The sequence below is a fragment of the Terrapene carolina genome, unplaced genomic scaffold, assembly GCF_002925995.2.
Source record: "Terrapene carolina triunguis isolate 2854851 unplaced genomic scaffold, T_m_triunguis-2.0 Scaffold130, whole genome shotgun sequence".
NCBI lineage: Eukaryota > Metazoa > Chordata > Testudines > Emydidae > Terrapene > Terrapene triunguis.
The window spans coordinates 5,735,884-5,752,192 of record NW_020664481.1 but is presented as its reverse complement, the minus strand read 5'-3'; the positions used below and the strand labels follow the sequence as shown (position 1 = coordinate 5,752,192).

Genomic DNA, 16,309 nt, shown 5'->3' with positions numbered 1-16,309 from the left:
GCATAAGAGGAAGGATTTCATGGCCTTCACACACCAACCATCACCTCCCCCGGATGGGCTTTTACGAACTGACTCCTCCATCTTTCCTACCTCTGTGGGTGATGAGACATCAGGCTGGCACTACTCTAGGGTGAGCCCTCGCCTTTGGTCCGGAAAGGACCCCTCACACATCACCTCTGTTCTCACCTTCCCTTATTAGCTGGAGTCAGTTTGGTGGAAAGAAATAAAACAGTTTTGGTGCCATCAGCCAGGGTCAGTGGTGACTCTGCTACTGACTGACCATGCCAGTTGAGTGATGGATGCTTCTTCCTCAGGCTAAACCCTACAACAGCATCTTTTATCCACCCAGGCCCCCGAGTCTCAGATACCCCACTTCACTGCTCAGTGCTGGGCAGCCGCGTCCCCCAGCTGGCCTCCTGAACACCTCTCCCTCTTCCACGTCTTTCCTATCCCGGTATTCAGGGCATTACACTGCCCCCATCTCCATGGGATCTGAGCTCCCAACTCTGCAGAGCTGGAGAAAAGAGAACATACCACCTCAAAGATTCCGACACGTATCAACCGCTAGGAAGCCCATTGGGAATAGGGGCAGGTGCGCGTGTGTGTCTGTTATAAAAATGAGCGATGTGTCTGTCACATCTTATGGAGGAAGTACATGGCCACGTACAACTAATATTAACCCACGCTGTGTGATTCACTGCACGGTTTAATGAAATTCACATTCCTCTTCTCCTCACACCTCCTCCACCGGGAGAGAGGTTGCCAAGACTCCAAAGACTGAATTCTGGCTTGATGCACAATGCAGCATTTCTAGCCTGGAATAAGCCTCTCCAACGTGCATCAGCAGAGGTGCACGATTTTCTTTAGCCAGGCAGAGCAGTGTACTGCCGTTTCTAAGGTCTACCTTGACATGGGAGTTCCCACTGCCCGTCGCATTCAGGAAAACCTAAAGGGCTGTTTTAGGAAGGCCTGTTTCTGTCAGTGATGGAGGAAAGGTGGGTGGGTGGGAGAGTACTAAAAGCACCCACCTTTGCTCAAAGCAAAAGCCTAGGTCTCAATACCCCAGGGCTTTCAGGGCTCTGAAAACCATCATTCAGATCGCTACATGAATTTTGTAGATGCCCCTGGTTTTATAATGGGCTAAACCAAAACCCTGCATACAAACATCCCCAGCTCTGTGATGGTCAAATCAGGATCCAGATCCAAATGTGGCAGCTTGAGCCCATCTCTAGAAAGCACTGAGAACAAATGCATCCCTTCTCTCCCTGCCCACCTCTGACCCCTCCTCACCCTGTTCAAAAGAACTGCTTTGCACACAGACAGCCCCTTCCACCACAGGATCTCAAAGAACTTTACAGCCAATAATTAATTAAGGTTTATAACTCCCTTGTGAGGCAGATAATTACTGTAATATCAGTCTTATGGAAAGGCAAATGGAGACACAGAGTGTCTTGTCAGTGAACCAGTGGCAGAGACAGAGACAGAACCCCAGACCCTGGCTCCCATGCCCGTGCCGTTAGACCACTTCTTCTCTCAGAGGAGACACAAAGGGCCTGATTCTGAACTACACTTATATTATTGCATCCTTCTCACACCCATGTTGGCACAGAGGGAAGAAACCAATCTCTTCCATCCCCCTCTGTCTTTAGCTGCTGCTTCCATCTGCTCCAGCGTATTGAGATCAGATGTTCTGCCCTCCCTGCTAAGATTTCTCTCGGGCTCCCTGTTTCCTCACACCAGTTGGTTTTCACTTGACAGCTTCATGGAGGAGTCTGTGCGTCCGGAGTACATGCCCCAGATATGGCCAATGCTTCCTTCTAAGTCTAGTGGAGACCAGCTGCAGGTTGGTGAGTTCTCGGATCTCTTTGTGGGTGGTGAAGTCTCTGCATCCTATGCCCTGAATCTTTCCTAGGCACTTGTTTTCAAAGGGATCTAGGTTTCTAGCTAACATTTTAATAAATCTTCAGCTCTCAGGGCCGTATGTTGGCTCTGAGCTTACGTTGGAGTGGAAAATCCTCCCTTTTGTTTTGGTGCTGTCTAGGTTTGATTTCCATACACTGCTGAGTTATGTAAATGCTGTGGATGCCTTTCTTATCCTTGATGTCACTTCTTTCTTGAGGTTTCCGTTGGCTAGTATGGTGCTGCCCAGATAACTGAGCTGTTCTACTTCCTGGATCTTTTTGCCCTCGGATACGATGTTACTGCTTGACGTCTGGGTTTCAAAGATATTTGTTTTGGTGTAACTGATTTTGAGCCCGGCTTGGCCTGCTGTTTTTGCTAAGGATTCTATCTCTGTAGCTTTTGGGGGGTATTGCTCAAGCGCGTGACATCAACAGCAAAGCCGAGATCGTCTAGGTGTTTGCCATCTACCCGTGCTATGTCAGTGTTTGTGCTGCTTATACAATTCTTCATTATCTAGTCCAAGGCTGAGGGGGAGGGATAGCTCAGTGGTTTGAGCATTGGCCTGCTAAACTCAGGGTTATGAGTTCAATCCTTGAGGGGGCCACTTAGGGATCTGGGGCAAAATCAGTACTTGGTCCTGCTAGTGAAGGCAGGGGGTTGGACTCAATGACCTTTCAAGGTCCCTTCCAGTTCTAGGAGATAGGATATGTCCATTTATTTAAAGGCAATGCCAAACAACAGCGGAGATCGAAGGCAGCCCTGTTTCACGCCAGCATCCACACTGAACCACGGTTATCTGGTCGTCCACCTTTCCAGTGCTCTTTGTATTGATGATGTTGATGACTTCAGCTGGAATTCTGTAAGACTGAAGAACATTGCACAACGTCTGCCTATGCAGGCTGTCAAATGCCTTTTGAAAGTCAATGGCATTGATAATACGTTCTAAGCATTGCTCTATGATGGCCCTTAATGTGGATATCTGATCTACCCAGGATCATTTGGGCCTGAATCCAGCCTCCTCTTCCCTAAGCTTTGCATCCACTGCCTCTTTCATCCTGTATAGCATCTTACTACAGAGGACATGAGGGGTCAGCAGCATTCTCTGCTGAGCAGCCACCGTTACTGGAATGGCAGCCTGGTTTTGTTTCTATAACCATGGAGTTTGGGCTTGGTTGGTTTGTTTGTTTTTTATGAGGCTGGGTGATTGGCCTTGCACTCAACTCTCCCCTGCTTTATCTGGGCATGGGAGCGGCAGCCACATCAAAGTGCACTTTATGCCATTCTGAGGCTGCTCTAACTTTATCCGGGACTGGGCAGGGCCCTGCACAGGTCCAGAACATGAAGAACTCAAAGGTGGGTTGCAACCACCTTTGTCCCCTCTTCCATCCCTGCTCCAAGCATGGGAATGCAGTAGCTCAGAATCAGGCCCAGACATACAATAAGCCCGAATACTCCATGGTGGACTCACTGTCCCCTAGCTCCCTGTAGGACCTGTACACCAATACTATACATTCCTCCCAGGGAGGCCTTGGGCCCACTAAGCAAACCAGACAGCTCCCCTTGACCCTGGCGGAGGGACTGGCAGAGCTCACATGCCTGGCTGAAAAGTCAGTTGCCTGTTCTGATAACATTTATACGTTCTCCCAAAGAACAGCAAATTCAGCGGTCATCCTGAGCATGACCCACGTGGCCCTTATCCCATTCGTCGTGCACTCTCAGCAGTAGCTGCTGGGCGGCAGTTCTTACCAATGACGCAGAAGGGTTTGCGGGCAAATTTTAACCTTCCCCTCCAGCCCCGGTATCGACAGCAGCAACCGGCAGCCCAGATTCTCACAAAGTATTCCACACCAAACACCACGATGGTGACTATTTCCTGCAGGGGAGACAATGCAATTAGGCCAAGAAGAAGGCGCAGGGAAGAAAGTGTTGCAGATTCAATGCAGAGGGCTGAAACAGCGTCTACTAATAAAGCTCATTTTGTTCCTCACTGTTACAGTCCTTTCAGAGGAGAATTGTGACTCTGACCAAAAAATGGAATCAAGCCACAAAACTGGGATCTGGATCTTGAGTTCTAACAGTTCCAAAGAGATGAGATTGTGATGCACGATAAAGATAGAGACTAATTGCTAGAGTCAGGTCAAGATCCAGATTCAGCTTTCAAATTCCTCCAAAATTTGGGGGGAGGGGTTGTTATTTAGCACGGGACGCTGTGGTTCAGGTCCATCCCTATTTTGAAACCTTCTCCCTCATTTCAAAGTTGATCTTTCTCTTGGCAAGACAGTTTTGGCTCTGTAGGGAGACAAAAGTTTAGCTCTGTCACAGAACTGGCGGTTTCCTATTTTTGTCCCTATTGATGGACTTCAGGACCCGAGGGAGGTGGTGGAGGAAAGAGAATTATCAGCTGGATTCTTAAGAGCTCAATCCATTGGGCAGTGAGCAATTCTGAAAAATCTGGGGACAAGGGTCACAATGGGAGCAGCTGGAAGGTGAGCACCTTACGTCCTTAGTTCGGTGTCTAAGTGGGAGCTGAGATCTTCTGAAAATCTGGCCCAACTGTCAGTGCTGAGCAAGTCTCGTCCTAAGCCCCTTGGAAAGTCTGGGCCTGTGTTCTTCTGTGTCTAAATATATTTATATCGGTTTCTGAACTCTAATGGGTTAACCCAAACTACCTAAAAATCCACACCCGTCTTGACTGAGTTCCTACCCTGTTCCAACAGCCTTCTGCCTCGCCAGCTGAGACACTTCACTATTGACCTGCCGTTTGTACCGACACGCAGTTGCTTTTCTCCCCACAAACAGAGATACCGAGGAAATGAGCCCACCGTGCTGCAAAGCTCCGCTCCCTGTCAGTATGTTACATTCTCTCTGATTTCTTCACTCACGGTGTTCACCTCACGTGGGCTGATGCTGAGTCGTACAGGGCTCTCATTAAGCTTTCACTAACTTCTGGTATCTGGTTGATGTGCGGAGTGGGAGTGGAGGAAGGGAAAGGCAAAGACAGGGAGATGCGATGAATTCTGGGTGCCCTATGAAGTAAGCATCTGTGCCGACAGGAATTCTGCTAGCTATCACTCAGCACGTTACCGGAAGCCAAATTGTCAGTGTAAGGCATGCCAAGCTGTTTAAGTAGTAAAACCATTCGGCTTTATGTCAGCTCAGATAAATGCAGAACTGTATAGCATGGGGAACAGAGGCTACCACCTAGGCTTATTCTGCTGTGGTACAATGTCAGCTTAGCCATTTAGGGCCACACTTTTAAACGGGCATCAAACCAGCTTCTAAATGCGGGCCCACCATGCTGCAGGATTTTGCAATCGCAGAGAAACACACACGCTCACAAATTGAACATGCACCAGTTCGGGTTTTTTAAGTCATCCTTGAGACTGTGAGCCACATTCTTTCCTTGTATACACTGGGGCAAATCCAGATCACTTCGGATTTACACTCAGTGTAACTAATAATTGATTTCGGCCCTGTGAGTGCTGGCTAAATGCCGTGCTATTGTTACCCAGACCTAACACAGAGACAAGAAAAATTAAAGATGATTCAAAATGAACCAGGTGGCACCAGAAGCTAATACACCAGCTTAGATTTTGAGTCATATTTGTCTTTCACCTTAAGAGAAAGTGGTTATTGCTGGATCTTCAGGATTTTTACAGGTTAATACAAACACTCCCCATTCCTTCCAAGGGTTCTTACTCTTAGGTGTTTGCTTTTAAAGATTTACATGGCTTTGGGTTGGAAGGCATGTCAAATCCAGACAAATGTTTGCATAGAGAGAAAATACTTATCCCTCACTTAGAAGGCTGAATCTTTCCATGCCCCAGTGATGTCTCAGCCAGTTCTCAGACATAGCCTCTGCCCCATCCATCCTGAACACCGCAGCTCAAATGCTTGCCATGTTTGAAAAGCCCAATATTGTTTGTTTCTTGCTCATGCTCTGTCTTATGTTTGCAACTCCCAACTTACCAGTATGTAGAGGGCCCCTTCAGAGCTGTCCTGATACTCATCGATGGTTGAAAAGACGGATAGTACCAGGCAGGAGAAAACTAGGAGAAACCTGGATGACACAAAGAAAAGGAGAGAAAAAATAATGCCAATCTTCAGAGTAGTTCATCGAGCTATTTAACCTATATCACATTTTGAAACATTCCACACAATGCTATTTTAACAGCACTGTCACTCTTTATAAAAGTGGTCTCTAACAGATCGTCAGTGGAATATTTGACCTGTGCTCCCCAGGTATTCTAAAATCGATAAGTCACTGATGAAATCCCGTAGTTTGTTGCAAGCGTGCAAACTGAGCAGAATGTGGCTCCACAAAATATGATCAGAGTTCTCATTTAACAGCTATTAGAAAAGTGTATGCACTGGGTCATTTCCCAATTACTTCACTTTACTTGACCAAATGAAATTGTTGCAAGTTTTGATAGCAACTGCATGGAAACTAACTGTGAAATGAGTGCATATCACCACTGTAGATGCCAGGCAAATATATTTCCATATATATTCCCATAGTCATTATGTACTCCTGCACAATTTCTCCGTTATTATAGTACTCACAAATCAATTCAAAATCTCTGCCATGTCACAGTTTAGGAAACAAACAAAAAAATGACCTCTGATTAACCTCTGATTAATTTTTTCAGGCCAAATAGGCCTGTGCAGAAGGGCAAATTTGGCTCTTAAAATTCAATACTGTTCTCAGGTATGCCAGTATAGACCCAGTTTCATCCCACTGAAGTGAACGGAGTAACTCCAGAGTCACACCCGCCTCAATGAGAGCAGACTATGGACCTCAACCTATCCCTGAGTAGCTCAGTATTTACAGCATGGGGAGAACAGGTTTGGGTGGGACTGGAGAATGAACAGTCAAAATTTGCACTTATCCCTTGAACTGAATTCAAACCTTTTCCCCCATGTTTGAACAGCAGCCAAAAGCAAACAAATGTTAGAATGCACAAAATACTACTGAAAATATTATGATGCCATTACATAATTCAATCGTACACCCTCAGCGAGAATACTGTGTTCAGGGGCACCCCATTCCAAAATAGGTACAGCAGAAACGGCATGAAAAGATTTCCAGTGACTGGAAAAGATTAGGGCTGCTTAGTTTAGAGAGGAGGCTAATGAGGGATGACATGATAAAGGTATATGATATAAACACTCTAGAGAAGGTAAATCCGGTGTTCCTATTTACCCTTTTCCAGGTCACCAGTAGAAGTGGATATGCAATTAAACTGAATTGCAACAAATTTAAAATTGATAGAGATTATTATTAGTATGATGCAAATTTAACCTGTGGAATTCACTGCCACATGATATTACCGAGGCCAGCAGCTTTACAGGATTCAAATAAACATTAGATTTGTACATGGAAAAATGGGAGCATACATTTAAATTAGGATAAAAAATATAAGGGATATCAATCCTCACGGATCAGGGCATAAGCAAATCAGTAAGTGATGAGAGTCACAAAGAAATTTCCCTAGGACAAGTTATCTTATAGTTGGTCCATTACTCTGGATTCTGAAACATCTGGTCTTGGCCACCATCAGAGACAGACTATTCTATCTATCTGTCTTAGGGTTCTCTACTGCTAATAGTATCTGAGCGCCTGACTTATGAGGAGAGGCTGAGGGAACTGGGATTGTTTAGTCTCCAGAAGAGAAGAATGAGGGGGGATTTGATAGCAGCCTTCAACTACTTGAAGGGGGGTTCCAAAGAGGATGGAACTCGGCTGTTCTCAATGGTGGCAGATGACAGAACAAGGAGCAATGGTCTCAAGTTGCAGTGGGGGAGGTCTAGGTTGGATATTAGGAAACACTATTTCACTAGGAGGGTGGTGAAGCACTGGAATGCGTTCCCTAGGGAGGTGGTGGAGTCTCCTTCCTTGGAGGTTTTTAAGGCCCGGCTTGACAAAGCCCTGGCTGGGATGATTTAGTTGGGAATTGGTCCTGCTTTGAGCAGGGGGTTGGACTAGATGACCTCCTGAGGTCCCTTCCAACCCTGATATTCTATGATTCTATGATTCTATTATTAAGGCTGAATATTGGATTCCATGTTCACTGCTCTGATATGGGATGGCAGTTCCTGTGTTCCTATGGTGGAAAAAGATCCAGCCTTCCTCTTTGCCAAAATAGATGCCTCTCCTTCTTCGCAGCCTTCCAGTAACATTAAAGGGAACCATGTGGCTAAATCCTTGCATCTCGCACTGAATATTTAACGCTGAATCTTACTTTAGCGCACGTCTCTGTCCTGTTTGCTTTACACTGGGGAGTGAACTTTCTCTCTGTGAAAATGAAGAATTAATCTCGCTGTCTGGCAGCAGGCTTGGTGCCATGCCTCGGGGAGAAGGGCGAGGAGAAAAGTACTAGGCTAATGATGGAGAAACCTTACCCTAGAGGTGTCACAATTCATTAACCCCACTGATACAGCCCCACAAACCCCAGGGAAACTAAAAGGATGGGAGAATTAAAAGGCCAAAGGTACTGGGAGACTATGGGGCAAAACACACACTCCACTTTCAGGCTAAAACATTAGCAAGCCACTAATAATTCGAAGACGTTTAATGGCAACCTCATGCTTTGTACGGCCCATACATGTTGGTAAGTCAGCACTAATGTAGAAATTACAAATACCCGCCAGCCTTTTGAAGAGATCATTTCACCATAATCCAATTCCCATATGCCCGGCCCTTTTGACTTTCCCTACGGCCATTCTCTCCTCTATGCAATCCCTAAAGGATGGCAAACATGCCGCATGCAAATCACCAGCCACAACAGAGCAGGTAGAAATATTCTGCATCTTACGGCAGCAGCTAATTCCAACAGAGCTATCAATAGGCTAACTCCTCATCAGGGCACAGGAGGTCTTTTTTAGGTCACTGTCCTTTTTTTGTTTGCAAATTCTATTTGGCCTGTAGGCACTGTACTATAACTGGATAATGTATAATATATATTAGCTATCTACAGAAACTACTGATATTATTGTGATTTATGTGTATTGCAACAGCGCCTAGGAACGCCAATCTCAGAGCAATGCCCCATTGTGCTAAGTGAAGGTGCTGTACAGACATGTTTCAAGGAAGACAGACCTTACCCTGGCCAGCTCACAGTCTAAATGACAGACTGGATTCAACATGTGGAAGAAACAGACAAGCTGAGTGGGGGGAATATAAGGTGACAATAAAAATAATTTATCAGAAAAGATACCCCCTGGTGCCTTTTTATATAGAAACTAGAAGTGAAAAACTAGGGTGAAAATACACCATTCAAAATAATGTCAAGAGGGTTTTTTTAAAATGGTGAGGAATAGTTAATAAGAATATGACTCAGTAGAGTACAGCATCTTTCTCTGAAAGAGCTTAACACATTTTACAAACATTCATGAATTAATCCTCCGTGTGAGAGAAGGGTAGTGTTATTGCCAGTGTTCATGGGGTAAACTGAGGCACAAAGGAGTTATATCAGCAGTTCTCAAACAGGGGGTCAGGACCCCTCAGGGGGTCGCAAGGTTATTACATGGGGGGTTGCGAGCTGTCAGCCTTCACCCCAAACCCTGCTTTGCATCCAACATTTATAATGGGGTTAAATATATAAAAATGTATTTTTAATTTATATGGGGGGGTTGCACTCAGAGGCTTGCTATGTGAAAGGGGTCACCAGAACAAAAGTTTGAGAACTACTGAGTTGTATGATTGTCACATATCAACATCACTAGTGATACTACCCAGGAGTCCTGCATCAAAATCCAAGTCTGTAACTACTAGACACCATTTTCCCCTATAACATTAATTGAATATCTAGGTTTATCCACAAAAACTAAGGACGACTACTCTGTATTTGTACAGTACCTAATCTGGTGCCATTCTTGGTTGGCCCTTAGCCACTACCATAATAAACATGATTAATTAATTAACAAGTGTAAAAATAGCACTTTGGGCAAAGCCTACAAATGCTAAAACCCAGGGCAAAACTCCCATTTACTTCAATGAGATCTGGATTTGGGCTTTTGATACTCAATTAGCCTAGTCAGAGAGATCTAGCGGGATTGTGGAATGTTCAAGGGATGAGGTTAAGAAGCTGCAGATATGGTGCTGTCAATAAAGCAGTCTCATGAGTCCTCCTCCCCATCTCACACGCGCTGCAAATGAACGGAGGATCTTCGTCATCCCTCCTGGAGAATGCAAAGATCAATAGGCCAAATGGAGGATCACAGCTGATGACGTCTTAGCTGGAGAAGACGGCTGCTATGTTTTCATTTGCACTGTGAAAGTGAGGGGCTGACTGCACTGGCTTTAGCAAGGCATATTACCAGCAGGTTGTATTAGCTTTCTCCACAGTGCTGACCAAAACTCTCAGTCCTGACCTAGAACACAACCTGTTTAACCCAGTCCTACGCCTCCCCTGAGTAAAGCACGCTGGCTGTGCATAACTGAATAGCGGAGCGCCAACCACTAGAGGCAGGGACAAGAACACCAGTAAACTCATCCCTGGGGTAACCTCCTTGACTTCACTGGCCTACTTGCTTTTTAAACGTGTTCAGAATGTGGGTGCAGATCTCTCCGTTCAGAGGCTCAGTGGACCAGCCCTGTGCACCGCTTCATCCACCATCTCTGTTGCGTTCCATGAAAATTATGGGTGAGGTTTTCAAAAGCACCTAAATGATTTAAGAGAGTATGGATGGCCCAGTAGTTGGGGCACTAGCCTATGTCTTGAGAGACCTGGGTTTTAGTCCCTGCTCTGCCACAGACTTCCTGTGTGACCTTGACTAAGTCCCTTAGCCTTTCTGTGCCTCAGTTCCCCATCTGGAAAATGGGGGCAATCGCATTGCTCTGCATCCCAGGGGCATCATGTGCATCAATACATTAAAGACTGTGAGGGGCTCTGGTGACGGGGGCCAAGTGACTACCTGAAGTCGACAGTCATCCCATTGGCTTTCACTGGGACTCGTGTTCTTAATGCAATTAAGCACTTCTGAAAATCCTGCCGCACCTGGATTCTCTGAGATGGGTGGTACTGAGATAAGGAGCATTTTACCACTCAGCCTCCAGTTTAGATCCAGCCCACAGCAGCGAGAAGTATTATCAAGTGAGTAGTATTATCATCCAGTGGCTCTTTGGTGGCCTAGGGGAAACAAGGTGGTCTCCGTCTAATCCCTAGTGGTCAAACACCTACAAATCCAAAATCTACTCTTAAGATTGGCATCCTCACGCGCACTCTCAGCAGAGAAAAGCCAGGGACTAACAGGGCCCTGGTTCCAGCAATTTTGTCACCCACGGATCCGTGGCTAAAGGCAGGACTTCAGTCTCCAAGGCTTTCTGTTTTGTACTTTTTTCAAGTACTAGATGCACTAAAACCAATTAAAAGACAGAAAGAGAATGACCCTGACTCTATTGCCTGAGGACATAATGAAATCTCAGGCTATTTGGAAGCCTGGGACGCCTTGTTAAGAAGATATCTGGCATCAAATCCCGAACCAAGCAGGTATCAGTCAGTCAGCAGCAACAAGAACTGGCTCAAACAAGATGAGTGAAATTAATTTACTAACAATATATTTAAAATACACTAAAGGACGCCAGCTCGGAGATAAACTACAAGCCTGCACTTTGTAAAAACATTCAATAATTCATCCCGCTGGCTCCGCTTGATGCCGTTGCAAATTGAATTTTGACTATTTCTAAGATTATGTTCGTTTGGGGGTTAGCGTTAGCTTCTGCTACAAATAAACTGTGTTTTGTTCCACAGAACTCAGACAATGCCACAGATCTCTAGCCTCACACTGGCCATAAACAGGACAGCAAAAAGTCCAGGTGGGGTGGAATTACGGTATTTATTTGAACCCTGGTATACGATGAAAACTTGCTGCCTCCTGTAGGGTGACAGACGTCCAGAGAAACCTCAATAATGCTGCATTTTTGTGAACACCGGCCCTACCCCAGCAGATGTCATGCAGTGACTGTGAAAACACGGACAGGATCCAATATATGCTTGTTCACTGTGGAATCCTTTTTCTGACATCACGTTCAGCGCACAAAGGCTGAGGACAATGAGGGTGAGTAACTGAATAGCCATTCTATCCTTATAGGCTAGAGCTTTTGTACATCTCCCATATGGCCCCCAGTGGCCTGTCTAAACAGTGGCTCTAGACAACCACAGCTATCATGTCTATCAGGGATGGTCTAGACAGTATTTGGTCCTGCCATGCGGGCAGGGGACTGGACTCGATGACCTCTCGAGGTCCCTTCCAGTCCTAGAATCTATGAATCTATGAATCTAACACACCTGTGACTTCCATATCACTCAGTGGGAGCTTCAGGTTTGCAGCCCCTCTCAGGGTCTGATCCCAAGTATTTCCTCCTAGTTTATGTATCTTTGGGAATGCTGAGCTCAGTCACAAGTGAAATTAATGAAGGTTCCATCTTAGCGCCTGTCCCCATCGCAAAAGCACCATGCCACTAAGTACAGCTGGGAGATGGTGCGGCAGATCAGGAAGGAAGCCCCAGCCTCTAGTCCTAGTGCTCTGAGCAGCAAGGGCGTGCTTAACCACAACCTCTGCTTGGGTGGAGAGTGGCGTTTAAGGCAAGAACCTTTAGGGCCAAAAGCATGAGCCTCCGTCACTTGAGCTAAAGAACTAAAACCATTCGCTGGAAACATCAAACAATCCTGTCGACACAGGGACCGGCCTCTGGAGCGGGGGAAGATCCAAACCCACACCTTATATTTCTAGGAACTCCGCTTATCTTTGCTGCTAGCTCTGGCAGATGGGCACAGCCAAGCATGGGCTCCCCGCGATGGAGGCAGATGCAGATAACCAATCAAATAAATCAGACAGGAAGATGAGAGCTTCTTATAGACATGCATGTTCACCAGACTATCCAAAGGCCTGGGCTGCAGAACTCAGGGTGTCTGTATGAGGACGAGCCAGCCCCCGTGTCTCTCTTCCCGGGTAGCCTCTTTAACCCTAACTAACCATTGTGACTCATCCTTTGGGCTACCCACGGCTACAGCACAGAAGGGAGTCCTCCAGGCACCAAGAAAGCAGTGTTCTTGGCCAATAACATACGAGCCTCATGGGAAGTTGATGGGGTCCGGTCACAGGATTCATCTCCACAGTGAATCAACCCAGGCAGGTAGGCAGCTGTGCACTGAGGCCATCCCTCTCTTTCTACAGTGGAGAGAGGGTGGGAGGCTCTGATTGGGTGTCCGGGGGACCTGTCTGAGAGCTCCTTCCCCCCACTGTCTCCTGCCCAATTCCCATCTCTCTCTCCTCTTCTGGATCAGCATATTTTGGGCAGGAGCTGGGGTGGAGATGAGGCTTAGGACCCTCACCCCGCTGAGCAAGCTGCATTGCTCTAAGGTAGCCGGCTGGTCCCTTTCCTAAATGGAGCTGTAGAGCAGGCTTGCATGGGAAGGTTGGCTAGAGTTCCGCCCAACAGGCCCAGTGGGATCGACAATCAAACCTGTCATCTCCACTGAACACACTCCACATGGCCAGGACAGGAGCACGAGGTGTTTAGCCACTGCCGCTACAAACACAAATGGTGTAAGAATCAGTCCGGAAGATACCCACCGAGGAATGGGGACAATGGAAGGAGCACTAGGCGCTATGCTTTCCCCGTCCAGTAGGAGCGTACAGATGCCCTTTAGCCGCACATGAAACGTTCCAGCCACTGGTGAGCCCAGGGTAGGACATCGCTGTGGAGAGAGACCTGCTCCCCGGAGGGACTTGCTGCTGTCCTTCGCTACAGCTGCCAAACCCAATCCAGAATCCTTTGCCCCTCTGTATTTTACAGTGCATCCTCCACAGAAGAGGCCACTGATTTGCAGCAGAGGTCGCCACAGTTTTACTGGGGGACCATATATGAGTTAGCCACCCCTCCAGCGTGCTGAACGGTACCTGGTACAGCACTCAGCTCCACAACCCAGTCTCTCCATAGCCAGTCTAGCAGGCAGCCACCTGAGTCCACTTGCTCTTGATTTCCCCCCCCTTGCTGAGACAGCCCCATGACAAAGCAGAAATAACGGAGCAACGCAGCCTATAAGGGAGTGTGGGAAGGGAACCACAATGGGCTGAGAGACAAAGAGCAAGTGGCCTGTGGCTGCATGATGCGTCAGCAGGAGGGAAGCTGAGAGGAGCAGCAATCCTCAAGTAGCCGCAGCTCCGAATTGCAATCAATAGATGTGGTGCTACTCACGTGCCAAAGAAGTTTGACACTTTGGATCTCAGAGTCTCAGCATTTGGAAACAAGGCTCCAGTCCCCAGGTTGCCAAACTCAAGCAGCTTCTGGTTAGTCTCCCGTGCCTTGCCAGGTGTGCCATCAGTGACAGGTGTGCAAAGTGGGTGTAAAATGCTCCCACTCTGATTTAGCAGGATCGGGCCCAGTGTGTCCCTAAGATGTTTTCTCTTCCGCAGTGGATATTGATTCCTGGATCAGCTCACCGTTGTTGAGATGAACTGCTCTGGCCTCAAGTGACTCACCCGGCTGCACAAATGCTCCTAGAGTAAAATTGTTTCCTGACTGCACAAAGCCAGGTTATCCCCGGTTCGTGCAAGGAACTCCGCAGGAGTAGGGATATGCGACTGGCACATCTCCAACTCACAGGAAAGGAATCGGAGTACAGGACAGCCCCTCCGTGGCTACTGCCTCTCCACTAACCCCTACGTAATGTATTGGGGCCACTGGAATATCCCCTGACCTGCCCAGGGTCCACCCCAACTGACCTGTACATCCCTGCCTATCCAGGGATGCTCAAAGCCCTGCTTCATGCCTTAAGTGGGGCTTAAGGGGTATGAAAGGCTTTGTATGGGTGCTCCATTCTCTCCCTTTGAGACTAGCTGCTAGATAGAAAGAAGAGCTCAGTGGAGGAGAAATGAAGGTGCAAACATACAAACAGGCCAGGACTTCAATGCTAAGGACAACGCTCAGAGGAAAGGCTGTATTACCGTTCAGAGTCAGGAGCCAGGGGCCGGTAGTTGCTGGTGGCGGATTTCATCTTCACCCAAAGCTTAAAGTAGAAATACTGCAGAGCTGGGAAGCAACACAGGGTACCGTATGAGGGACAGCGCCGCAGGACAGTTTCTGAGTTAAAGGGACATTGGCAAGATAGGCCTGAATTGGACACCCCAACTTCACTTTGGTTTTCAGGAACACAATTCGCGTAACCCCAGTGCATTCCCCGTGCCCAAAGATGGGGCAAACCGGCAGAGTGAAGGGGTGACGCGTAACAAGCACGCACTGAACTGGAGAGGGACTTAGGACCCTGGGCGAGTCAGTTGGATTTTAACTTTTGCAGCAATCTAATTCCAGTCACTGTACCAGTTCCATTAAGGGCACTGGAAACAAGCAGCCCCATGAAACTCCGGGTACAAGAGACACCGGCAGGCTCATTTGTCTCAAAAAAAAAAAAAAAAGTCCTACCGAAACTCACTATTCATTGTAAGTCTTTGTAAAGTATCCAACAGATGGTGCTCGTTGGCACTGACTACGGCTTCCGTTATGAACCACATGGAGCCAGAGCTGTCACTCTGATATCCCTTCCTTAGCTGTTAACCACCGGTGTTGGCCCCTGGCCCTGCTCCAAATAAGGGTAGGAAATCAGTCAGATTTCCCCACCCCTCCGTAAGCAGCCTGGGCAAATGACACTTCACTGGACAAGCAAACAAAGCTCCGAGCGTACACAGGAATGCATTGCCCAAGTGAGGAGGGAGCGTCCAGAGGACCATGACCCAACACCTGGCTTTAAAAAAGCAGGTGAGATGAACACACTCCAAGTGACATTCCGTATCCTGATGCACGTCACATCTGACCTTGGCTATGAAGCTTGGGGGCTTGCAACAAGTGAAACTCCTCAGGCCCCAGGAGGTCTTTTCATCCCTAAGTCCTAACCATGTCCTGAGAAGTGCTTTTAATGAAGATGTATGGGCCCCTAAACGGAGCTCCCATAGAATCGACCCCGGCCTGCAGCCCTTCTGGAGACCCAGGTCTGATGCCTTTTCTTGGCTTCTTCTATCCCCAACCAGCTGAGGTCAGGAGCACAGCAGAGGGAGCCGTCTCAGCGCTGGCAGAAGCATTGTCAAAGAGAGTTGCCCAGCACTGATTCTTTAGAGGTTGATTAAGGAGTAGATGCACGGTCAGGCTACGGGGAAGAGCTGTCCAATCCTCCCATGCCAGATAAACTCCACGATCGTTTCCCCCCCCCCCTAAACTTGCCATGGAGCCGATCCAAGGGCAGAGCCCGAGTAATTCCTCAGCAGGTAATCGCTTCCTGCAATACTCGAGCTATTTCAGAAGATTTGGAGTCTGCCGGGAGATTTACAGCTATTCATCCCATTTACATGGATCGACCCCCTTGAAGTGACAGATTGTATCAGAGAAGCCAACCAAGCATTACCAAGTCTG

At 47.3% G+C, this 16,309-nt stretch overlaps 1 protein-coding gene across 1 annotated transcript in view; it reads right to left on the bottom strand.

Moving 5' to 3' along the window:
* Nucleotides 1–14,903, bottom strand: part of KCNQ2 (potassium voltage-gated channel subfamily Q member 2) — a 74,361-nt gene extending 59,458 nt beyond the window's left edge. The window contains exons 1-3 of the mRNA XM_026652751.2: nucleotides 14,854–14,903; nucleotides 5,872–5,962; nucleotides 3,649–3,775 (exon numbers count right to left, since the gene is read on the bottom strand). Of these exons, the coding sequence (XP_026508536.1) occupies nucleotides 3,649–3,775; nucleotides 5,872–5,962; nucleotides 14,854–14,903 (268 nt within the window). The remainder of the gene's footprint in view (nucleotides 1–3,648; nucleotides 3,776–5,871; nucleotides 5,963–14,853) is intronic.
* Nucleotides 14,904–16,309: the final 1,406 nt, after the last annotated feature.